Consider the following 26,784-nt stretch of genomic DNA (forward strand, 5'->3'; position numbering starts at 1 on the left):
CGCAGTCCTACCAATGCTTCATCTGACGTTGTTCTTCTTGAGAGTCTGAAAGCACTAGTTACCGATGCTGCTCTTCATGTACCATCGGCCCTCATTTAATTATGGAAAAAAATATGAGGCGAAATGCTGTGAAGAGACGGCATCATTGAGTTCTAGGTCTCTCTGTCCAGGATTTGGTGTAATTACCTGTGAATCAATAAGGAGAACTACAAGGCACCTCTGCAGAGCTATAGAGCCCTGAAATTTACCAGAGACAAAGGAAAGTTCTGAAGAATACTACAACGAATGGCATGCGTGCCCTCGTTTTCAACAACTGGAATATATTGATTTTCTCACTATTGGTAAATGTAGCTTCTCGTAATCAGAAATATTGAATTTGCTAGAATTTTCACTGACAATAATGTTATTTTACGTAGTAGATTATAGGACTCTAAACCACATGGGGTTTGTCTTTTAGAAATATTATCACTGCTATTTTAGCTCATATTTGGTTAGGAACTGGAATGATTCATTCACTTAGCAGATTTAACAAGTCTCTATTACATGCCCACTATTACATGCTAAGGGGTCCCTGGGTAGAGCAAACAATTAACATTGTCAGCTGCTAACTTAAAGGTTGGAGGTTTAAGTCCACCTAGAGGTGCCTTGAAAGAAAGGCCTGGTGACTGGTTTCCAAAAATCAACCACTGAAAACCCTATGGAGCACAGTTCTATTCTGACACACCTGAGGTCACCATGAGTCAGGGTCAACTTGATGACAACTGTTTTGGTTTTTTGGTTACTTTATATGATAGACATTTTACTAGGCTTTAGGCATTCAGAGGAAACCCTGGTGGCATCGTGGTTAAGAGCTACAACTGCTAACCAGAAGGTTGTCAGTTTGAATCCACCAAGTGCCCCTTGGAAACCCTATGGGGCAGTTCTACTCTGTCCTACGGGTCGCTATGAGTCGTAATCGACTTGATGGCAATGGCTTTTGGTTTTTAGGCATTCAGTGGCAAACGGGACAGGTGGGGCCCTAATCCCACCATTCACCATCCAATAAGGATGCAGACATTGAACAAGTGGGTAAACATGTATGCAGACACATAATTGTATAATTTTCTTAAGTCTTATAAAGGGAATTTAAATGGCTTGTGCTTCTAAATTGTCACACCACTCTTTCAATGAATAACTTGAAAACGAGCAGCAAACTCTAATCTGCCACCCACTGAAGGTTCCGAAGCTTTGCCCCTAGGACAGACAACGCTGTACGATCCATATCCTAGACAGAAGGGCAGAGGCCACTTACTGCGTCTGGAAACTGCCTTTGCCGTCCACTCCTAATTGGGCAGTGTCCTTTCTCTTCTCTGAGCAATGTGATGGGCTCTCTATCTTTTGCTGCTGCTGGTGAGGAAGTTGAACCTCTGCACCCCACTAAATCTTTGAAAACAGATAATGCCCTGAGCAAAGAGAGCTGCCGTTCATTTCTGTGGGTGTCAGCTGTAATTATATTTCTCGTGATTATAGGGCAGATCAAGAACATAGTACTTTTGAAGCCGTTGATACTTTCCTCAAGTAAATCCCTAAAGTACTAACATAGTATATGTGCCTAGCAAATATCAGGGTTATTTTACATTTCTGTGGGGGATGTAAGGTTTCTTTAGTTGTCAAATTTCAAGCATGCTTATCAAATACCTGAAGAGAAGGTTTAGATGTCCAGCTGATTTGAGATGTTTTTTACTTATTTATTATTTTTTTAAATAATTTTTATTGTGCTTTAAGTGAAAGTTTATGAATCAAGTCAGTCTCTCACATAAAAACTTACATACACCTTGCTACATACTCCCAATTACTCTCCCCTCAATGAGACAGCCTGCTCCCTCCTTCCACTCTCTCTTTTCATGTCCATTTTGCCAGCTTCTAAGCCCCTTTACCCTCCCATCTCCCCTCCGGGTAGGAGGTGCCAATGTAGTCTCAAGTGTCCGCCTGATCCAGGTAGCTCACCCTTCACCAGCATCCCTCTCCTACCCATTGTCCAGTTCAATCTATGTCCGACGTTTTGGCTTCTGGAATGGCTCCTGTCCTGGGCCAACAGAAGGCGTGGGGGGCCACGACCACTGGGGTCCTTCTAGCCTCAGTCAGACCATTAAGTCTGGTCTTTTTATGAGAATTTGGTGTCTGCATCCCACTGTTCCTCTGCTCCCTCAGGGGTCCTCCGCTGTTTTCCTATCAGGGCAGTCATCAGTTGTGGCCGGACACCATCTAGTTCTTCTGGTCTCAGGATGATGTAGTCTCTGGTTCATATAGCCCTTTCTGTCTCTTGGGCTCTTTATTACCTTGTGTCCTTGGTGTTCTTCATTCTCCTTTGATCCAGGTGGGTTGAGACTCATTGATGCATCTTAGATGGCCACTTGCTAGCATTTAAGACCCCAGACGCCACTCTTCAAGGTGGGATGCAGAATGTTTTCTTAATAGATTTTATTATGCCAATTGACTTAGATGTCCCCTGATACCATGGTCCCCAACCTCTGCCCCTGCTTCACTAACCTGCGAAGCATTCAGTCTGTTCAGGAAACTTCTTTGCTTTTGGTTTAGTCCAGTTGTGTTTAGTCCGCTGTATTGAGTGTTGTCCTTCCCTTCACCTAAAGTAGTTCTTATCTACTATCTAATTAGTAAATATCCCTCTCCCACCCTCCCCCCTCTCATAACCACAAAAGAATGTGTTCTTCTCAGTCTAAAGTATTTCTCAACGTCTTATAATAGTGGTCTTATACAATGTTTGTCCTTTTGCAACTGACTAATTTCACTCAGCATAATGTCTTCCAGGTTCCTCCATGTTATGAAATGTTTCACAGATCCGTCACTGTTCTTTATAGATGTGTAGTATTCCATTGTGTGAATATACCATAATTTATTTATCCATTCATCCATTGATGGGCACCTTGGTTGCTTCCATCTTTTTGCTATTGTAAACAGTGCTGCAATAAACATGGGTGTGCATATAACTGTTCGTGTAAAGGGTCTTCTTTCTCTAGGATATATTTCGAGGAGTGGGATTGCTGGGTCTTATGGTAGTTCTATTTCTACCTTTTTAAGGAAGTACCAAATCGATTTCCAAAGTGGTTGTACCATTTGACATTCCCACCAGCAGTGTAATAGTGTTACAGTCCCTCCACAGCCTCTCAAACATTTTATTATTTTGTGTTTTTTGGATTAATGCAAGCCTTTTTGTTGGAGTGAGTTGGTGATTTGAGATATTTTTAAGTATTTGAGATTCAAATCAAATATTCAGATTTCTCTTTTAAATTTGAATTTACTTGACTAAAATACAAATAAAGAGATAAAAATGTGTTCCTTCAAGTCCATGTGAAGGAATGATCATGTACCAGGTACAGAGAGAAATTAGCCCAATCTGGACACATTTTAAGGGGCATTGTGCCTGATTTTCCTCAGTCTGATATGCAAATTTTGACTATAATCGTCAGGCTAGAATGACTTTATTTTTACATGACAGTAACTGGAGGGGTCCTAAGACACAAACCCTGAGGAGCGTGACCAATGCATTTGGGTATGACTGAACCTACCCTTTGGATTGCTTCCTGTTACTTCAGGGCCCCTATTTCAAAACTGTAAGCTGTTTCCTGACCCTCATCTGGACGTGATGGGACTTAATATTATAGTTAGCAGCAAATGTGCACATTTTGGAAGAACAATTAGCGAACTCGTGATTAGGCGTCTAGTTTCCTGCTGTTAATAATTCAATGGCTATAGCTATTTATGCATAAACAGATTGGCATTTCCTCATGTCCATGTGCAGAATGTGCGAATCGAAAATCTAACATGTTGCATAACACAGTAAACTACTCGTATCGTTGAGTAATATAAAAATGTTTAAGTAATGGGCGTATTAAAGTTGCAGGCAACAGAAACTCTGCTCAAACTAGATTGAATGAGTAGAGTTTTCTGGCTCATGGGGTGAAATCATGGGGTGGGCAGGGATAGATCTGGCTCCGGGCATGACTAGACCCAGGAACTTAAACTTGAACCCCATCAGATTTCTTCCTCTCCTTCTTTCCTCTGTCTCTCTGTTTCTTTTCTTGGCTTCTCTCTTTGAACTGGCTTCCTCCAGGCATGTATTTTTCTAACAGCCTTTTTAATTAATTTTAATCTAAGCCAAAAAAAAAAAAAAAAACACCTTGTCAGCTACCTTGATTTGTAAGCATCTTTTTCATGAACTATAAATCTTATAAAGTCTCTTATTAAAGAACTTTGAGTAATTAAGCCAAGGTAAGTAAGAACAGAAATCTCAAGCCTTAGAATCTTTTTATTTTTATTATCAAAAATTAATGTGATACAACTGAAAAAAAATGCAGATTTTGGAAAGTGCAATTACTGTATAATTGGTGGTATTTCAGCTGCCTAAATTTTATAAATCAACTTCAACTGTTATTTCAGAGTTCAGAAAGTTGTATTTAATTATGTTCAAACATGACTAGTAGCAGTTCACTTAAGCTTTTCTCTTTCGTCAGTGTAAACTGTCTCCTTGTTCTCTAGGCTGTTTGCTCTTGTTATTCTTTCCTCTCATAAGGCTTCACAGATACACAGTTTTAATCACATGTATCTGAGTATGATTGTTTGTATACCATGTTTTCCCTCTATTGGGTTGTGAGTTCCAGTGGAGGAGGATGTGTATCTACTGTGTCTGTATCTATACTGCTTAGTACAATATCTAGCATAAAATTGTTCAATAAATTTTGAATGAATGAAAGAAAGAAAAGAGTGAGGCCAAGTCATTCAGTTCAGCCCTGTTAACAGTGAACCCATATCACATGTGCTACACCTTGTGTTGAAATGGGTGAGTGGTGACAGGAATTGAGTTGCAAGGAGTAAGGGCTGCATCCAGAGAGAGAGGATTGAAGGGGAACCTACCCAAGATGGTCTAGAATTAGATGATCCAAATGCTTAAAACCCAAGACAAAATTTGCTAAAGACTAAGAGCAAAATAACAGCAGACACAAGGACAAAAATCAGATCCAAGGATCCAGGTATTGAGCCAATGGTTGAAGTTAGGAGATAGGGTGCAAGTGCGAGCAGGCTAAAAACAGAGCACCTTTGAGTTTATCAAAACCTGCGAGGTTGGCGATGGGCCTGAAAACTGGCTGAATTAAGTATCTACATCTGTCCTCTTCAGATCTCAATAGTTTCTTTCCAAATCTTTTCTGGTAACTTTAATTTTGTGGGGGCACATACAGTTTTATTATCTTTTTTTACATTAGCATCCTGCCTTCATCCTCACGTGCAAAGAAGTATTCGATACCACATATTAAATTATGTATTTTAAAGTAATATTTTCATATATAAAAAAGTAATATAGCCCCTTCCATGGAGTTGAACAATGAGATATCTCACACATTAAGTTGAAGTTTTTTTTTTTTTTAATACCCTTAAGTCCCCAGATATTTATTTATACTTCTAAGCAGTGGGTCTTTCTCAAGAACAAGTCTTCCTAAATAGTAGGTTTGACATTTTGACAAGTCAGTAAAGAAGCACTGTTGCATCATGAATTCCAACGCTGTGTAAAGCCTTTGGGTTCACTGGTGTTTGCAAATGGCACCCAGTGGCAAGGTCCATATTGTGAGATAAATAACTGAATGTTGACATGGGAAAGTAGGAGCACTGTGGAGTGTCTGTGATTGCAACATCAGAAACAAATCAGCATTAAAATTCTTAATCTAGTCTCTCTCCCCAGTACTTCATTCCTTTTCTATGTAAAGATCATACTAATCTTTATCTTCTTTTGGTTTATTAAATTTCTGTGGTATTCTATTTCCATGCCTATTTTATCCTAAAATCAATACTTTTTAAATGTTACGCAGTGTTGTAACACAGCCCACCCCCAGATTTTATTATCACACTCACCATGTTGTTTACATATAATCAATTATTCTGTCAAAGTTAACGATCTAAGCACACATTTTTGCAAACAGCTGTGCTCCTATTTTAAATAAGTATGATATGCATCATAGCAGTGCCTTTTGAATATTTATCAGAAGTTTAATCAAATATGCAGCAGGGCTTTGTGTTACCATACTGAATATATAACAAAAAAAATTATTTTTAAGGAAGTCAGTGACTATAAATGGTATTTTGTATTAACATACCTCTTTTTATTTTAATACAGTCTGTGTATGGTTTACAGAATGATATTAGAAGCCACAGCCCTACCCACACACCCACACCAGAAACTAAGCCTCCAACAGAAGATGAGTTACACCAACAGGTAGGTCAGCCTTTAAAATGACTTGTTAATAAAGGTTTACAGAGTAACTGCTATGAAGACCAGATGGTGAATGTTAATAGTGGGTCTTTGAAAGTACATTTGCATGGTTTACTGTTTCATGCAGAAGATTTGTAGTTACCAGGTAATGAAAGTATTGTTGTTCGGTGCCTTCAAGTTGGTTCTGACTCATAGTGATCCTACGTACAACAGAACAAAACACCGTCTCGTCCCACACCATTCTCATAAGCATTGCCATGTTTGAGCCCATTGTTGCAGCCACTGTGTCAATCCATCTTGTTGAGGGTCTTCCTCTTTTTCGGCGACCCTCTACTTTACCAAGCATGATGTCCTTCTCCAGGGACTGGTCCCTCCTGATAATGTGTCCAAAGTACATAAAATGAAGTCTCACCACCCTCACTTCTAGGGAGCATTCTTCTTACTTCTTCCAAGGCAGATTTTTTCATTCTCCTGGCAGTCCATGGTTGTCTTAGTTATCTAGTGTTGCTATAACAGAAATAGTGCAAGTGGATGGCTTTAACAAATTTATTCTCTCACAGTCTAGGAGGCTAGAAGTCTGAATTCAGGGCGCCAGCTCCAGGGGAAGTCTTTCTCTCTCATTGGCTCTGGGAGAAGGTTCTTGTCATTAATATGCCCCTGGTCTAGGAGCTTCTCAACACAGAAACCCCCCGGGTCCAAAGGACGCACTCCACTCCCTGCATTTCTTTCTTGGTGTTGTAGGGTCCCTGTTCTCTCTGCTGTCTTCTCTCTTTTCTACCTCAAAAGAGATTGACTCAAAATACAATCTAATCCTGTAGATTGAGTCCTGCCTCATTAACATAACTGCCTTTAATCCTACCTCATTAACGTTATACCAAAAGAAGCCATTGCCGTTCAGTCTATTCCAACTCGTAGCGACCGTATAGGACAGAGTAGAGCTATCTTACAGGGTTTCCAAGGAGTGGCTGGTGCATTCGAACTGGCATCATTTTGGTTAGCAGCTGAGCTTTTAACCACTGCACCACCAGGGCTCCATTAACTTCATTGAGGTTAGGATTTACAACACATAGGATTAAGATCATCAGATCACAAAATGGTGGACAATCACACAATACTGGGAAGCAGAGGCTAGCCAGCTTGACGCACATTTTCAGTGGACACAAGTTAATCCATAACAATGGTATGTTCAATATTCTCCACCAACACCATAATTCAAAGGCATCAATTCTTCAGCCTTCTCCTATTCATTGTCCAGTTTTCGCATGCATATGGGGCGATTGAAAATACCATGGCTCAGGTCAGCTGCACCTTAGTCCTCAAAGTGACAACTTTGTTTTTTTTCCTCACATCCAATGATTTCATTTGAAAGTATATCAACATATGGCAGTGGTTTTCAAAGCTCTGCATTCTTAACCCCCCAAATTCTTCCTCTCTAACCAAATTTTAAAAATCACACAGATTTGCAAGTAAATCTACTGCCTATAGTTGTTTTTTATAGCTGTTTTTTAGGAACCCTGGTGCCGTAGTAGTCAAGATCTACGTCTGCTAACCAAAAGGTCAGCAGTTCAAACCCACAAGGCGCTCCTTGGAAACTCTATGGGACAGTTCTACTCTGTCCTATAGGGTCACTACGAGTCAGAATTGACTCGATGGCAATGGGTTTGGTTTTTGGTTTTTTATGAAGTTGTTTTGTACTCCTGGCCCTGTATTAAAGGAGGAGAGGACAAGAGGTTGAGGACCTTGATTCACACATTTCCCGCAACCAGTGATATGACATGATCTTTACCCAAAGACAGTTCACTCTTATTTCTCAAGTTCGGACCTCTGTAAACCTCTTGAAGCTTTCCCTTATTGGCATTGATATAAAATCATGGTACATATCACTTTTCTTTCCACCCATTGATCAATAGTTTTGATTCCAAGTAACATTTCAAAACCAAGGTAAGTGTGTCTTATATCAAATAATAATTAAATCTCTTGGTTGGTTGAATCATAAGGCTTTGTTCCCTTTTGATGCTAATCTAATATTTTATTGTAATCCCATTGATTTATAAACAGTATAATGCGTGCTTTCCTAGTATATTCACAATCACTGTGAAGGAAAAGTAGTTCAAAGAGTTTTTAATTAAAATTTTTCCAAAGGTATTATGTCTGCATGAGGGTTTGTTATGAATTGTTGATAGAATTGTTCTCAAAACACACATCATTGATGCTTTGTTGAAATATTACTAGAAGGTAGAACTTATTTTTAAATTATAGTAACAAATAGCAGGGAATTAATTTTCTGAATTAAGTATTTGGGAGAAAATGTGATTCTATATTTGAAATGGAATGTTTGAAATTTCCATAAAACTTTTAAAATAAAGTTACATTTTGTTGAAGTAGGTAATATGTTCAAATTTGATGCTGTAGTAAAGCAATACTGGTCATTGTTCATTCAACCTGATTTTAATTTTTTGCTAACACTTTCAGTGCCCTCTGCTTTGTTCTTTTTGTTTGTTTGTTTTGTTTTTTACTGGCTTTGAAATTTTAATGACTTAGAATATACCTTTGTTCAGAATTGCCCAGTCTGTCAAAATTTAGAGATAAAAGTTGTGAGAATGCCATTACTGATGTAACTACTTCTATAACCTTCTTTTCAGATAAAATATTGGCAAATACAGTTAGATAGACATCGGTTAAAAATGTCAAAAGTTGCTGATAGGTAAGTATTTCAAGATCTCCCTATAAATACTAGATTTCTTATGACAATGACAGATGTCGGAAGTGGGAAGAGAAATGTTGGGAGAGGGATGAGACAAATAATTAGAGTCCCATAGAAGTTTTTTTTTTCTTGTTGCACATAGGAACTTTTCGAAGAACTGTTTTGTTACAGCTGAAATGGCAGAATGATCCTTATTGTCTTAAATCCCTAGAGGTCCCATCCTTGTGCAGCCAGAATCAGATACAGAGGATACTTCCAAGGTGGTGAATAATTTCACTCCTGCTGGAAGAAATGAAATTTTCGACTTACCGGTTACCTTATGGCCCTGAGGATCCTCTCTGTAAATTCATCTGAACACTCACACTACTGAGTTATTACTTGACTTTAGCATTAGAATTGGTCATTCAGGGACATTTCCTTTTCTTTTTTTTTTTCCATTTGAATCTGTTCTTTAGGTCATTCATATTCTTCAGCTTTGGGCATTGATTGCCAAACCCTTCCTCTCCAACTTCTTCTTTCCCCTTTCATTTCTTTTTTTTTTTTTTTAAATACAAATTTTTAGAGGGATGGTTTTCCTCAGTGATTCTCCTTTTACATAATCCCTGTAAATACTTTTGTCAAACATTTTCTTTTTCCTTCCTCCTCTGAGTTGGCTATAATCAGTTCAGCCAGAGGTGCACTGGCTGACCAAGGATTGGTGCTGACCCTTAGCACTGCCTTAACAAACTGACCTCTTCCACTTTGCTTCATTTTAACGGAGGGCTGTTGACTCATCTGGCCTGGGCATGAGGAGAGATTGAATCCTAACTGCATATGTTTGCCATACAAGTTGTTAGAATGTGAAAAACTGCCATTGAATTTCATTCTCTAACTGAACAAGGATTCCTTGTGTCCCTTACTTTGGACTGGGTGTAACCGCAGCCAGAAAACTAAGAAAAATGGAAATGTTTTTTCTCCCTAGCCTACTAAGTTATACGGAACAGTATTTAGAATACGACCCATTTCTTGTGCCACCCGACCCTTCTAACCCATGGCTGTCTGATGATACTACTTTCTGGGAACTTGAAGCAAGGTAGGTGGCATTCTTCTCTCTTCCCCAAATATATCACTTTATTTCAGGGTCTGAGTGAAACAGAAAGAATCCTATAGCTAATTAATTGTAAACTGTAGTTTTAACACTTTACGTACATTGGTCCATGATATAAAATTCTTACTAAAGATAATGATTTTTGAACCTTAGACATTTGGATTGAAATTTGCATTGCAGAATGACTGGCATAAAATCAGAAGTGCAAGGGCTTTCAAGATGGACTACTCAGAGTTGGGAATCATTAGTTCTTGGAATGTAACTCATTGCTTTTAGCTTCCTTGAAAATCCATGTTGCCAAATGTCTGTGTCAAAATTCTAAGTGTAAAATGAATGCTAAATTTACACTTACTTAGGCCCATTACAAGTATATTTTTATAAATTAAATTTTAAAACAAAATGAATTTCCCATAAATGCTCTAAAAGAAACCAATAAGAGATTGACCTTTTGAGACAACCAAAGCATAATTTAGAATTCCCCCTCATGAATTTGCTTTCATGAGCTACATAGGAGAAAAATTATATCATCAGCCTTGGCAGATTCATTAAAAGTCCTGTGCGCAAAGTCATTATTTGGTGCTATATTGCACTTCTCTAGATTGCATTTACGGACCTCAGGTCCTTCTAAGGAGTCCCTGGATGGTGCAAATGATTAACACACTTAGCTACTAACTAAAATGTTGGTGGTCTGAGTCCACCCAATGGCTCCTCAGAAGAAAGACTTTGCAAAGACCTACTTCTGAATAATCAGCCATTGAAAACCCTATGGAGCATAGTTCTGCTCTGGCACACATGGGGTTGCCATGAGTCAGAATGAACTCAATGGCAGCCGGTGGTGGTGGCTTCTTCTAAATCCAGGCAGTGGTTCTTAAATGCTTGACTAGTCCAGAACTCTTCATTCATAATTTGTAAATTTTATAGATGTGGAAGCTGGAATCACATACTTTTTTGACTCAGTTAGGATTAGGTCACCTGTTTAATAGATTGCAGAGTCAATGGCCAAGGATTTAGGCCTCTTGGTCCCCAGTGCATCTCTCCCCCACCCCGGTACAGCATACCACCACAAGGCTGCATTGTATAATAATTGAGCAATTGGACTCTGGGGTCAGCATATCTGGATCATTACCCCTTATTACCTGTCTAACACTGGCAAGTTATAACCCCTTTTTTGCCTCAGCATCCTCATCTGTAAAATGGGAGTGATAATGGTACCTCTCTCATAAAATTGCTGAAAAAACTAAAAGAGCTCATTGGCATAGAGCACTTAGCACATAATTCTCAAAAAATGTTAGACTTTATTACTAATGCCTCCCTGTATTTTCATGTGGAGTCATCAATCAGAATTTTTTTTCTTAAAGATAAATTAAAGATGGGAACTTCAAAAACATATATGCTTTGAGGGGAAATTTAATCACAGAAAATAGGAGTTGTAATGAAGAGACTATAATTGGCTTTGTTTTATCTCCTATAGCAAAGAACCAAGCCAGCAGAGGGTAAAACGATGGGGTTTCGGCATGGATGAAGCTTTGAAAGACCCAGTTGGGAGAGAACAGTTCCTTAAATTTCTAGAGTCAGAATTCAGCTCAGAAAACTTAAGGTAAGACATGTTGTTTAGGCCTTCCTCTCTAAGCTAGAGAGACACTATCTGTGATGTGTCTAATTATTTGAGAGATTATAGTCCAGTTAATCTCCCCACTAGCATGATGTTGATGATATGAACCCATTAAATTTCTGCCACACGATGGAGGGAAAAAAGGCAACCAAGCAAAGGCTATCTAACATAATCAGTTACTTATAATGGTTTATTTTGACACTGTCTCTTGATCTTTTCACTGTATAAATTTGGAGCATTTTAAATGAACTCGATACAGAAGTACAATATTTAGACCAATATGTGGCAAAGTGGTAAATGGCCAATAATATTTATGGAGTTAAATGAAAATATCACCTATTTATTCATATCGGTCTTCTTCGCATATCAATTCTCAAGTAAGGTAGAGAAAAGGAGATTGGGTGTCTGTATAATTTGGGACAAAGCTATTGGGGCACTCATTTACTTTTGCCCAGTTAGATACAGCCGATGTGCAGCTGAGAGCAGTGGCACACTATGCTGTTAGCAAGCAGGTACACCCATTCTGCCCAGCTATTGTAAACATCATCCTCATTTGGTTTTGAAATTTCTCTAACTTAAAACACACCTGGACATTGCACTTTAAATGTGAAACATTGGAATGGATTTTAATGGCTTTATCTAAGATCATGGAGGTAAATGATAACCTTCCACAACATAACAGTTTTTCCATCAGCTCTTTTATTCTTTATTTATTTGAAACCTGAATACCCTATTTTACTTTTCCATGACTTATGCAGTCCTGTGAAGTTCATTTACAGAATGGTCTCAGCATTCATTTATTTTCACTGGAACTAAGCAACCCTAGGCAACGTCACCTCCTTTTCAGGGGATTCAGAAACTGATACCAATCATTCAGAAACACACAGAATTTTGACAGAGACCTCATGGAGTAAGCAGGGTGGACCCTAGACAGAGCTTGGGGGAATTTAATTATACATGTGTGCCTGTCATAGATCTTAAGGAAGCAGCTTCCTATTCTCTTTCCAGTTTATGGGAGTTCTTCTTGACAGAGCTTTCATAAGATTTACAGTTGCTAAGGATTTTTACTGGGCCTACTAAATAACATTTTCTGTATTGAGGTCACATCATTAATTATTGAGTGCAAGAATGAATAAAAATAAAGCAGAGACAAAGGATATTTTTTAGCATTTTGTTGAATGGGAGGTAGACTTTCCTCTAAGTTTTTAAAAATGCTGATTTTATGGGTATCATGATAAAGAAAGTAAACAAGTAATGACCCTCACCAACATCTCTTAACTAAATAAAACCTAACCAAATAAAAATGGCTCCGGCTGTCATTAAAATTACAGTCTGTTGGAGTAAATACAGACAAGAAAACAGATCATCACAATACAAATTAATGGGGATTTAAATAGAAAAAATACAGAGGGATATTTAATCCAGAGCTGTATACTACCAAAGGGCATCCCAGAGGAAATGGCCTTTAGGCTAAGACGTGGATAGTGAGAAGGAGGTAACCAGGCAAAAAAAAAAAAATGGAAGTGGGAAGAAACTTTTAAGCAAAGACAATAGCATGTGCAAGCTGGGTTTCATGAAATAATTGATAATTCTATGCCATGTTAGTCTCCATGCTGTAATCATATGTAAAAAATATTACGTATCTACTCATAAACTCATTGCAGTTAAGCCGGTTCCTACTCATAGCAACCTCATAGGACAGAGTAGAACTGCCCCACTAGGGTTTCTGTTTTACTCATCTAGTGCTGCTGCTATAACAGAAATACAAGTGGATGGCTTTCACAGACAGAGGTTTATTCTCTCACAGCCTAGGAGGCTAAAAGAGGCTAGAGGTCCTAATTCAGGGCCCCAGCTCCCAAAGGACTAGCTCTGCTCCTGGCACTTCTCTCTTGGTGGCGTGAGGTCCCTCTCTTCTCTGCTTGATTTTCTCTTTTATATCTCAAAAGACATTGACTCAAGATACAACCTAATCCTATAGATTGAGTCCTACCTCATTAACATAACTGCCTCTAATCTTGCCTCATTAACATCATCGAGGTTGGGATTTGCAACACACAGGACAATCACATCAGATCACAAAATGGTGGACAGCCACACAATACTCGGAATCATGGCCTAGCCAAGTTGATACACATTTTGGGGGGACAAAATCCAATCCATAACAGTTTCCGAGTCTGTAAATCTTTATGGAAGCAGACTGCCACATCTTTCTCCTGCATAGCATCTGGTTCGAACCACTGACCTTTTGGTTAGCAGCCGAGTGCTTAACCACTGCACCACCAGGACTACTTGTTACATTTATATATATACGAAATATGTTTCTTGAAGTAGATATAATTCATCTACTGTATACCTGTCATATGTCTTTCTGCTAAGCAAATATAGAAAGATGATGGATGGACGGATGGATCGACCGATCGATAAATAGACATACAAATAGATATAAATATATAATTCTTGAGTACCTACTTTATGCCATTATATGCTTTATATCCACTACTTCTATAAGTATTCCATGCTGTGTCTTTGTCATGGATTGAATTATGTCCCCCCCGGGAAAAGTGTGTGTATCAACTGGCTGGATCATGATTCCCAGTATCGTGTGATTTTCCTATGTGTGTAAATCTTGCCTCTGTGATGTTAATGAGGGATGATGGGTGGCAGTTGTGTTAGTAAGGGAGGACTCAACCTACAAAATTGGATTGTGTCCTGAAGAAATCTCTTGAGATAGAAGCGAGCAAAGAGCCAGAGGAACTTCATACCATAAGGAAAGAAGCGCCGGGAGCAGAACGTGTCTTTTAGACCCGGGGTTCCTATGCAGAGAAGCTCCTAGTCCAGGGGAAGATTGACAAGAAAGACCTTCCTCCAGAACCGACAGAGAGAGAAAGACTTCCTCTGGAGCTGACACCCTGAATTTGGACTTTTAGCCTACTAGACTGTGAGAAAATAAATTTCTCTTTGTTAAGGTCACCGGCTTGTGGTATTTCTGTTATAGCAGCACTAGATGACTAAGACAGTCTTGTATTCATTATTTCCAATTATCTTACATCTAATCATCACAACAAACATGAAAATAAATACTGTTGCCCATTTTATAAAAAAAAAAAAAAAAATTTTTTTTTTTTTTAAATATGCTTCAGAGAGATTAGGCAACTTACCCAAGGTCAGGTTGCTAGTAAGTGGCAGTCTAGATTTTCTATAAACCAGGCACAAGTTATTTTCTATTACTCGCTAAAGTCTGAGCCCAACTGCTTCCTCCTAGGTGTCTGTTGTCACAGACTGAGGGAGAGAAAAAAAAAATGCTCAAGTTACCCAGCAAGGCTGAGAATTGCACTTAAATAACTTTTAAGGCATCTTATCTAAGCAGCAGCCTTTTAAGCACCTCCTGTTGTTGGAAGTTGCCACTCATATGAGCATTTTCTTCAAGCATGATGACGAAAAGTCAAGAAATACTGCTTATTGACTGCTACTTATTCCTCAAATACATACTCTTCTCTCCTGTCAGTGGGTTTTTGTTCATTCCTTTTTCAGTCAAAGCACCTAGCATACAGCATGTGCCAAAAAAATATCGTGATATCATGAGACTCATCACTGAGTGCCTATAAATATGCTGGAAACCTTGCTGGCCTAGTGATTAAGTGCTAGGCTGCTAACCAAGAGGTCAGCAGTTCAAATCCACCAGGCGCTCCTTGGAAACTCTATGGAAAAGTTCCACTCTGTCCTATAGGGTCACTATAAGTCAGAATCAACTCGACGGCACTGGGTTTATAAATATGCCAAGGAGCCCTGGTGGCTCAGTGGTTAAAAGCATTCGGTTGCTAACTGAAAGGTCAACAGTTGGAACCCACCAGCTGCCCCACAGGAGAAAGAAGTGGCAGTCTGCTTCCAAAAGATTTGCAGCCTTGGAAACCCTATGGGGCAGTTCTACTCCGTCCTATATGGTCGCTATGAGTCGGAATCAACTCGATGGCAGTGGGTTTGGGTATAAATATGTCAGGCACCTCAAAGTAACCTTTACATAATTTATTTCATTTAATCCTACAGAAATCCAGTGAGGTAATCAATATTAACCCATTTTACTTTTGAGGAAAATGAGGCTGAAATACATTAAAACACTTCCCCAATTTTCAGCTACTGTTAAATAAAAGAGGTGGGATTTCAACTTATGCTTTTTCCATTCTACTAAGTTATTAAAATGTTTGCAGGAATAATGAGGGCAAGGAAAGCAATGATGCTGCTGAGGAGGCCGTTCAAGGCAGGGGTTAGGAATGTATGTTGTCCGCTGCAGATTATCTGGATACAAACCCCAGCTACACTAAAAATTGGGCGATTTTTTTTTTTAACACAGAATTTTTTTTTTTTTTAATTTTCACCCAAAAAGTTTCGTGTACCTTTTTTTTTAAATTGTGCTTTAGGTGAAAGTTTACAGCTCAAGTTAATTTCTCGTATGAAAATTTATGTATATATTGTTATGTGACATTAGTTGCAATCCCTATAATGTGTCATCACACTCCCTCTTTCTACCCCGGGTTTCTTGTGTCCATTCAACCAGTTCCTGTCATTTCCTGCTTTCTCATCCTGTCTCCAGACAGGAGCCGCCCATTTGGTCTCATGTATCCGATTAAACTAAGAAGAGCACTCTTCACAAGTATTATTTTATGTTTTATAGTCCAGTCTAATCTTTGTCTGAAGAGTGGGCTTCAGAAATGGTTTTAGTTCTGGATTAACAGAGTGTCCCCGGGCCATGGCTTTGGGGATTCCTCCAGTCTCAGTTAGACCATTAAGTCTGGTCTTTTTATGTGACTTTGAGTTCTGCTCTGCACTTTTCTCCCACTCTTTCAGGGGCTGTCTGTTGTGTTCCCTGTCAGAGCAGTCACTGATGGTAGCCAGGCACCATCTAGTTCTTCTCATCTCAGGCTGATGGAGTCTCTGATTTATGTGGCCATTTTGTCTCTTGGCTTAATATTTTCTTCGTGTCTTTGGTGTTCTCCATTCTCCTTTGCTCCAAGTGGGTTGGAACCAATTGATGTATCTTAGATGGCCACTCACAAGCTTTTAAGATCCCAGGTGCCACTCACCAAAGTGTGATGCAGAACATTTTCTTGATAAGCTTTGTTGTGCCAATTGACCTAGATGCCCCCCAATGAGCAATCTTCAGTAAGCTATGTAAACTTCATTTCCTCAATTTCCTCTACTCTAACAAGGGAGCAATAATAATAGAAAATAATAGCAGCTACTTTTTAGAGCTGTTGTAAAGATCACATGAGTTGATACAGGTTGAGTACTTAGAATAGTGCCTGTACTCACATATCAGGGAAGATATTATTAATATCATCTCAACACTTTGAAAAGGTCATTGCATGTCATTCCATGTCATTGAATCTATAACAGCATTCCTAATATCCCTTTTACAACCAGCATTCACCTGGCAGAAAGCCTCACCTGCTTGCATGCCCAGACTATCTAGATGACACTGCTCATAGAGGGTTTCTCATATCTTCTTTGTGTTATGGTCGTTTGAATGATACATCTTTTCTTGAACAGTTCTTTGAGGGCATGATTTTTTTTGAATCAATGTGCCTTGTGTGCAGGAATGAACTTGAATGAGCATTAATTATAATATTCAGGTTCCCTCAGTTTGCACATGATATTCTTATTATATGTAGTGCACTGTCTGACTCTGTATTTTAGAGGAAACAGCTTAGACCCTTCCTTTCCAAAAGTGATATCGATAGTTTCATGTTTAAGGCATTATCCAAGTTGGATTATCTTTTGTTACATATATCTATAGAAAAGTAATATTTGAAAACTGGGGAATCACTAGACTACATAGTATTTGCTATTCTAATTCTAGCTCAACTGCTTTCTTACTAGTTTCTGTACTTTCATTAATTCCCAGGTTAAAATTTAGTAGTTATGAGGATACTGCTTTGTCACCGTGGGCCTTTCTTAAGTCTCTGTAGCTTGTGGTCGCCATTGACTCCATAGACATCGTGATTACATGATCGTATCTATCCTACCCTTAGAGTGAAAATGACGCCTGTTTAGGATAACCTAGGCATACTCAAAACCGGTTGCTGTTAAATCGACTCTGACTCATGGCGACCCAAGGTGTGTCAGAGCAGAACTGTGATTCATAGCGTGTTCATAGCAGTTCCATTTTCAAGTATGGTTTCTTTTTCCATTAACAAAATGCTATGATGCACATTTTTATCTTTTTAACATTACTTTTTGGTCTAAGATGAAAAATTAACACATAGCAAAATTTAAAGAAAGGAAGCCCATAAACACAATGTGGCACCTTCTTATCAAACTTTGCTGTTATCCACCAAAACATGGTTTGGGGGGCTTTCGAAGTCAATCAGTACATATTTTTTCTATAGTCTCCAAATTGCCATGGTGCCTCTTCAAATTTAAGCCTTTCAAACAATTGCATTTGAAAGCCTGATGCTCTGTCATTCTAGAACTCTCTGAATTAAGTAGCCTAAAATTAGTTACTTGCCCTTATTTTGCCTGCTAGGGCTTTAACTGGTCTTGTATCCAGGCCTCTTTCCACTCCGGTAAAGCTTTATTGTAATTCCTCTTCCCAGTAGAGTAGAAAAGCCTGTCCACACTAGCCCTTATTGCTCAAATGGACCAAAGCTCCAAAAAATGTGGCATAATGCTTTACTTTATCCCTACAGCCAGACACTGTTTGTCACTCACCCTTAATTCCCTTCATATCCCTCTTCCTTCCTAACGAATGATCCTTTGTCAACGCAACTTCACTTCAGTAAAACTAAGGTTGTATTTGCTCAGAACTCTGAGAGATCTACTTTTAACAACAAACACTTAAAGAAGATTGCATTCAATATTTCTTTCTGAAGATTTTACACCTCTGAATACAACCAGTGGGGGGGGGGTGTGGGGGGGGGGGAGACAGTTAAAACCAGATATTGGAAGCCCTTAGGGAAAGTGGAGACCTGGTGATGCAGCGGCTAAGGGCTATGACTGCTAACCAAAAGGCTGACAGTTCTAACACACGAGCTGTTCCTGGGAAATCCTATGGGAAGTTGTGCTCTGTCCTACAGGGTTGTAGTCAACTTGACGGAAACAGCTTTGGTCTTGGTTTTCAGAGAAAGTGAGTTCGTTATCATGTATCATTGTGAATTGTAGTATGGGTAAATATTACAAGAATTTTCAGATGATTAGCCAATGAAGTAAACACTTGGTGTCACATTTTGCACAGATTCTGGCTAGCAGTGGAGGACCTGAAGAAAAGGCCGATTAGAGAAGTCCCCTCCCGAGTTCAGGAAATATGGCAGGAGTTTCTGGCTCCGGGAGCCCCCAGTGCCATTAACCTGGATTCTAAGAGTTATGACAAAACCACACAGAACGTAAAGGAACCAGGACGTTATACCTTCGAAGATGCTCAGGTCAGTACACGGGGGTCCCTCACATATGTCCCAAATGTGCTTCTGAGCCATTAAGGGTTGAGAGACTTTATTTTTATTTTCATTTTAAATTGGCAGCTATTTCTAATATTTTAAATCTAGGTAACTGTATTTAAAACATCTCTAACTGATCTAGAAGATAGCAGAGATACTTTAATGTGAATACTTTTTTAAAGTCTGGGCATGTTTTATAAATTTGAATATTTTCACCTGAGAATTTCTTGAAGAGGCATATTTGAAATATTTGAAAATATTTAGTTCATTTTCTGCTCTGTTTGTCCTCTAACATGTGAGCAAATACTTATCTAATGATGACCCCACCTCATTAATGCACGTTTGAAAGTTTTTAGGTGTCTTCCAATATGGAGATTCTAAAATTCTTTCATTCCTAAATTATTCCTTATTATGAATCTGAAGAACTGAGTTAATTTAAAGTTGTGTCAAACTCAAACCAGTTTTGTCACAGGTCATAAAATTAAATAGTTGATTCAGGGATTTATTCATTTCCTAAGTTAATCTACCAAAAGAAAAACACAAAAGGAAATTGATTTTAACCTCCTGTAACAAATTTTTAATGTTCTTTTCTCAAATTGAACCTTAATTGCCTCCTTAGAAGTTATTTGAATTTCTGTTTTCTCTAAAAAAAAAAAAAAAAAAAAGATCACAATTGTAGCTCAAGAAGAAAAATAAATATGTAATGAGGGGATATTATTTCCTAATGATGTGTTGAAATTGGCTTTTAAATCAGAGCGTGCATATTTCATAATTTGCTAAACATCTTTTAGAAAAGAGTATTAGCTTTAAAAATATCTTGTTTTTTAATAACAGCATTACTTAAATAACATTTAGAAGTTGAAGAATGAGATACCAAAATGTTTTTCCATATTTTTACTTAGTAGAAAATGCATTTCCCTGTGGCTTTGGTTTAAGGAAAAGAGACATTTTTAGTTAAGGACACCTAACATTGATTTAAACAGCTAAACCAGACATCCCCGCCCTGCGGCTCTATCCTGGTCTCCCACGTGGAAGTGATCCCATTCTGCAGAGACACTGGGGGGAGTGCAGGGCAGCCAAAAATTCCTGCCCTGTTGGTCACTGCTGATTTATCTTTCTTTTCAGTTCAAGATAATATTTCAGGCATTTTTTTGTAGTGCCAACAATGTATCAAATGTTTGGAATGACCTTCCTGAAGTCTTAAAAAGAATATTTCTTTGTTATCTGTGTCATTGAAAAATAGGCTTGCTTACTAGGGCCCTGAATAAAATGAAAATGAGTGTTTTTTCTACAGGAACCATTATCACCAGACACCCAGGGTTGGTTTTGGTTTTGTTGTTATTTTGTTTGTTAGTTTAATTAAGCTTAAATATTTAATTCCAATTTTTGATGGAGTTTTTTCTCTATCTTCAAAGATACAATAATAGACATTCTTGTCATTTTTTGAGGTGAGATGTAGTAGTTAAGAAGGCAGATTCAGTATTCAGATTGTCTGGGTTCTATCCAGACGCTACCGTGTGACCTCTTGCAAGAACATTGCTTCTCCATTCCTCAGTCTCTTTTTATTTAAAATGTATGTAATAAAGGTTATCTATTACTTCATTGGCATTTTGCGAGATTGAATTATCCAACATAGGCAAGTGCTTAGATGCGTGCTTGGCATGTACTCCAGTATATGTGAGCACTTACTAGGCATGCTCCGTATTCCACTAGACCTTTATCATTCCTTCAATCCTCACCGTAACCTTACTTCATAGATTAGAAAATTAAGGTTCCAAGAGATGAGTACACTGGTCTAAATATACATTGAAAGTGGGAGATCTTGAATAAAATAGCACCTGAATCCCCAAATGTTTGACTCCAAAGTAAGACAGTGCTCTACTTTTCAGACAACAAATTCTAATAAGGTTATAAGTTTTACCATAATTTTGCAGATCAGAGTTGGGGTAGATTTTGACACTTAACCCTGAAGTTCTTTACGTGGATTCAGAGTAACTCCAAAGTATTGCTGCTCTGTTTGAGACCAGGAGAGCTGAGTTATTTTCCCCAAACAAGAAGAGATTAGAACATCCAAAACAAATAAACAAACCCTTTGCCGTAGAGTTGATTCTGACTCATAGTGACCCTATAGGACAGAGTAGAACTGCTCCACAGGGTTTCCAAGGAGCTGCTGCTAGATTCAAACTGCCACCCTTTTGGTCAGCAGCTGAAAGTTAACCACTGCGCCACCAGGGAACATCCAGGATACTTTCAAATAGTTGAAAACGGGTATTTCACTAGGCTAGGAAAACCAAGCAGCTGATTAGCTCCTCTGGGTTGCAGTAGGCCATAGGAGAATCTCTTTAGGTTGAACCCAGACTGAATTGGACAAATGCATTTCTTCTTTGTCTACCAATATTAATCATCAAAATAGAACATTGTAGACTGATTTGAGGCAAATGTTTAAATATTTATCTAATCAGTCATTAAATGAGTAAAAAAAAAGGCACACAGAAGTTGGAGATTTAGCAATTACGTATCACAAAATTTATTGTTAGACTTGTGCTCTGGACCAAAATGGATGTGGATGATGATTTTCCATATAATTTGCACAAAAGAGATAATTCATGTGGTCAGCCTGCACCCCCAAATTACCTGTACTCAGGTATCCAGGATGATCGCTCCATCTTGATTTCACATGATCCTCTTTTGGCCTGGAGAAATTTTAAGAGCTAGCAGAGATTTATTTATGTTCTCATATGATCTCTACGGAGTCCTGGTGGTGCAGTGATTAAAAGCTCGACTGCTAATCAAAAAGGTGGGCAGTTCGAATCCATCAGCCACTCCTTGAGAACCCAAGGGGCATTTCTACTCTGTCCTGAAGTGTCGTTATGAATCGGAATTGACTCAACAGCAACGGGTTTTGGATTTTTGACATCTATATATAAAAAAAAAAAAAAGTAAACCCTGCTGGCGTAGTGGTTAAGTGCTATGGCTGCTAACCAAAGGGTCGGCAGTTCAAATCTGCCACGCACTCCTTGGAAACCCTGTGGGGCAGTTCTACTCTGTCCTATAGGGTCGCTATGAGTCAGAATCGACTCGACAGCACTGGGTTTGGTTTTTTTGGTTTATATAAATCAGCGACTTGATTTGAAATGACTTCATGACATCCCATTAACCAAATTCCATTTTTTTTTAATGCCTGGGTGTGATTTACTGCCTCTGTAGCTCCCAAACCAATTTAACCATTGATCCATGAATGAAATAATGAATTTGAAGACCTAAATGTTCTGTAACATAACGTATTATCACCAGCATTATCATTTTTATTTTTAGCTGCTACCAGATTTATTCTTCAGTTGCATGTGGCGTTCTTTTCCTAGTATTTGATTTATTTTGGTGAGAAATAATAAAGAAGCACCTCAACCATTATCTCTTTTTAGGAGCACATTTACAAACTGATGAAAAGTGATTCATACCCACGTTTTATAAGATCCAGTGCCTATCAGGAGCTTCTACAGGCAAAGAAAAAGGTATTGGTTCTTCCTGCCCTTTTTTGACCTAGTTTTCAGTGATAACTATTTGGAATAGTTACCTCTGCTGGACCCCAGGTATTGGATAAATGGTAAGTCAATGTACTCCAAGACCCTCCCCCAAACCTTTGCATTTTGTAAGGGCCATTTAAGTTTTTTTGTTTGTTGGTTGCTTATTTTATTCTTTTTGGGGGGGGGAGGGGGCTTGTTTCTGCAAATATTCATGCTTTCCAAAGTTTACTAGAAGTTATTTTCATGTTTCAAGTTAGTCTTCTGTATGCCTATTTTAAGAGACTCAAAAACTGCAATAAGGAAAGGAAAAGAAGAAGGTCAGTAGGTCAACACTTAAGGATTTTCTTTGTTCAGTAAACTAGAATGTATGTGTGAGTCACAGACTCCATAACTAAAAATAAAATAAAAAAAAAAGTCCATTGCAGTCGAGTAGTTGTACTCTATCCTATAGGGTCGCTATGAGTCCAACTACCGCACAGCATTTCTACGGAGCACCTGGAGGATTCGAACTGCTGACCTTTTGGATAGCAGTCATAGCTCTTAACCACTAAGACCACCAGGGTTTCCTAACTAAAAATGGAGCCACTTTTTTCAATGATAGTAGCTAAAATTTAGTAATGTTTGCTTTTGAATATTTTCATTTGGCGTTTATGCTGAATCACTTATTATCCCTACTGTAAGTGTTACACATCTGAGACAGTAGACAAGCACATTTGGGGCAGAGTTGCAGGAGAACTCAGTAATTCAGTTAACGTTTATAATCAGTCTCACTGTCCACAACGCCTTTTACAAGCAGCGTAACAGGGTGTGGACATCTGGATTTAAACATCAACATGACTCATTATGAACTTTTCAATGTTAACATAGTCAATAGCTTCTTGAAATTCAGAGATAAGATTATAATTTTCTACAGTTTATTTAGGCTAAATGAGATTTTTCAAGGTCCATTTCTTTTGCAACTAGAAATAAATACTCCATACTTGCACTGCCCAATAAAGTGGTCACTAGCTACATGAGAGTATTTAAGTTTAAATTAATTAAAATTCCATAAAATTCTTGCCAGATTTCAAGGACTGATTAACCACAGCTAGAAGCTTCTGCATTGGACACATAGAACGCCATTTCCGACCTTTAAGAAAGTTCTATTGGACAGCGATGTTCTACAGAATCACAGGAAATTTGCAACAGGAATTTAGCCCTGATAGAAAATTAGAAGGAAATGCTAAAGAGATGCCACTATATGTTCAAATATTTAGAATTTGCAAATGTCAGTATAAAAGCGTCATATAACTACTTCATTTTAGCCTGATTTGATTTTGCATGAAAGCACACCATTTTTCTGTTGCACAACAGGACTTTTTTGGCACTAAATATAAAAGCACTAATGAAAACAGAGCCCATGTCCTGTGACAAGAGGCCTTCCTTAGCAGCTCTCCTACCTTCCTGGGCCTTGTGCTTTAGAATATGGCTTTGGTGTTGCATCATTTCGTCATCCTGTCTTTTTCTATTCTGTTCTTCTTGCTTTCTTTTTTTATGTTTCCTTATTTCCCTTTCCCTACCCACACCCCATACATGTAAGTCTGGACACTCAGTGGATCGCAGAACATCTCTTGAGAAATTTGCACAGAATATGGTAAGTTTTCTTTTTTGAGGAATTACAAACCATTAATTAGTGAAATCTTCCCAGTTTCTAGACCCTTCTCCCACCTGGCATCCTTTGAGGTTGATGTAACAGCAAAGGTATTGCCTTTCTGCAAATTCAGACCTTCATGCTTCCTACTATGTTATGTTTTTGTTCTACCCCTTTCTAGAATAAAGATGTCATGCATGAAAGACTACATGTATAGAACTAAAGTTTGGAAACGTGTATATTTATGACAAGGAATAGCAATTATTCCTTCTCTGTATTTTTATTTTTATTCCGTGTGACCATTTCCTTCTTATAGATAGTGCATGCATTTCAATATGTTCCAGGTTTAAAGATTAAGACGAATGAGGGTTTTATGCTTTCTACCTCCCCAGGTTTTATGCTTCCTACCTCCCCAGGCAGTTTAAAGCCAAAATATTTAATATGAATGGTGGTTGGTGACAAGATGTACCCCACCCAAGACCCTCTAGCATGCCTGTCTTATTCTTTATTTTTCAGGAAGGTGTTGAAAACTGTTGCAAAAATCATGCTGGAAACCAGTAGTTTTTTCTACCAGTGTTTTCTCAGTATCTTAGCCATGTGTTTTGGTGATATATTTGTTTGTGAGATTCTTTTTTTGTATTGTGCTAGTGCCTTTGGAACTTTTTGACATTGCGTAAGCTCAAACTAAAGCCTTCAACACATTTATTTTTATAGGGCAGAAACCTCCCCATTTTCCCATGCCATAAAAACTGTACACCAACACTGAGGGCCAGCACTAACCTGTTATGAAAAGAGGTAGAAAAATCTTGGTTTGTACTCAAGTTCGTCTGCATTGTCTGTTGAGTTGTGTGGTTAACTCCATGCTGCTGTGTGTGTGTTGTGGCTTTTGCTGTGCTGACCAGTTAAGTGGAGCTATGTATGTTGATACGTAAGCAAACCCATTCAACAAAGATACTGTTCTTATTTTCAGTTTCCTTCAAGGGATCCTCGGGGTGGTAAATGTTATTTCTGTTTATGATTACCAGCTGCAACCAGGTACACACAGTATTTGGAAGACTTTAAAAAGCATATATACTTTGAACATTCAATGTGATTGCATGAATGAAAGAGATGGAGAATGAGGGACTACAGGGATTAGTTACACTATGACCTTCACAAAATTTTGGCTGGTTCTATTGGAATCTCTGGCTTTAATACAGAATTTTCTTAAATGTACCCCATAAGTCACCAGAGGGAAATAAAGACAACATCAAAGAAACACCCAAGATTTTGCTGAAAAAAGTGACCCTAACATATCGCACAGTGCTCTGTGTGTCGTTTAAAGAATTGTTTCAGATTCATCCTTTTCTAGCCTGATGCTGACAGCATATGGTTCTTGAGTTTGGAGTGGAAATTTGTATGGTGTAATTAAAAATAATAAAACAATTTGAGGGAGATAGTAAAACCCCCAATAATACAATTTGAGGAAGATAGTAAAGACGAAGCAAAATGATTGTCTTTCCCCCAACACTATCCTCAAACCTGGCTCATTTCCCCAACTCTTAAAATAGCGTCACCCACCGCAAACTTTAAAAAAGAACCAAGGGGAAATAAATGGAAGAGTGAGTGGGAGCTTTGATCACCCACACCTTCAATAGACATTCATTCATCAAGTGCCAGCTACCTTCTGAGCATTATGCCATGTAGAACGTGTAGAAGGTAAACTATTTCTTCTTGGTGTTGGGGCAGCAGGCTGGGAGGAGGTTTCCAAGAGAAGATAGCATTTAACCGGATAAATAAGATTTCAGTCAGCCAAGAAAGCCAACCATCCTCTTAAGGAAAAGGAAAATATATTGGTATTTCTAAAGAATAGTAAGTTGGCTAGTGTTCCTACACACACATATGCATGCACACCGTCCAATAATAACCTTCAAACCCAGTTGGTTAAGCATTAATCTTTTTCTATCCAAGAAAATAAAAAAGGATTATTTTCATTGAATTTTTTTTTGGCAATATTCTGAAGAAGCGGAGTAGGGAAATTAGATATACTTTCTGATTTTCCTCAACTGATTGCTAGTGATTGCATTTATTTTGGTAGTTATGAGAAGCAAATTTCTATCCTGAAAATGATTTGGATATAAAAATGAAAACTCATGTGTTTACATTATTAAACTTGTGATGGTTAGTTTCTATTTAAAATTCCATTTAATTTTCTTTTGTCACTTCTTTTTTATATCCCTTTTGTTCGGTATTTCTTCATGTTATGGCTACTTTTAGGGTCAGCCGTCATGTCAGGCATCCTGAAGCCTTAAATAATAAATTTTGGGGGACACTTTTATAGGATCAATGAAATAATTTTAACATAAGTTAAAGCATGAGTGATTTTATTCTAAGCAGATGGACAAAATGGAGACAAGGAATTTTAATAAACATTTTAAAGGTGTTCTATGTGCAGGTTTTTGGAAACACTGGTGGCATAGTGGTTAAGTGCTATGGCTGCTAACCAAAAGGTTGGCAGTTTAAATCCACCAGGAGCTCCTTGGAAACTCAATGGGGCAGCTC

At 38.2% G+C, this 26,784-nt stretch overlaps 1 protein-coding gene across 2 annotated transcripts in view; it reads left to right on the forward strand.

Moving 5' to 3' along the window:
* RGS7 (regulator of G protein signaling 7) overlaps positions 1 to 26,784 on the forward strand; it is a 572,390-nt gene that overhangs the window by 530,510 nt on the left and 15,096 nt on the right. The window contains exons 11-18 of one of the 2 annotated variants that reach the window (XM_049867941.1): positions 6,164 to 6,262; positions 8,902 to 8,963; positions 9,925 to 10,035; positions 11,522 to 11,647; positions 18,891 to 19,077; positions 22,512 to 22,601; positions 24,193 to 24,246; positions 24,958 to 25,038. In XM_049867941.1, coding sequence (XP_049723898.1) covers positions 6,164 to 6,262; positions 8,902 to 8,963; positions 9,925 to 10,035; positions 11,522 to 11,647; positions 18,891 to 19,077; positions 22,512 to 22,601; positions 24,193 to 24,246; positions 24,958 to 25,032 — 804 coding nt within the window. In that variant the 3' untranslated portion in view covers positions 25,033 to 25,038. The remainder of the gene's footprint in view (positions 1 to 6,163; positions 6,263 to 8,901; positions 8,964 to 9,924; positions 10,036 to 11,521; positions 11,648 to 18,890; positions 19,078 to 22,511; positions 22,602 to 24,192; positions 24,247 to 24,957; positions 25,039 to 26,784) is intronic. The other variant, XM_049867940.1, reaches the window with a different exon arrangement.

This window comes from Elephas maximus, chromosome 24 (assembly GCF_024166365.1).
Source record: "Elephas maximus indicus isolate mEleMax1 chromosome 24, mEleMax1 primary haplotype, whole genome shotgun sequence".
NCBI lineage: Eukaryota > Metazoa > Chordata > Mammalia > Proboscidea > Elephantidae > Elephas > Elephas maximus.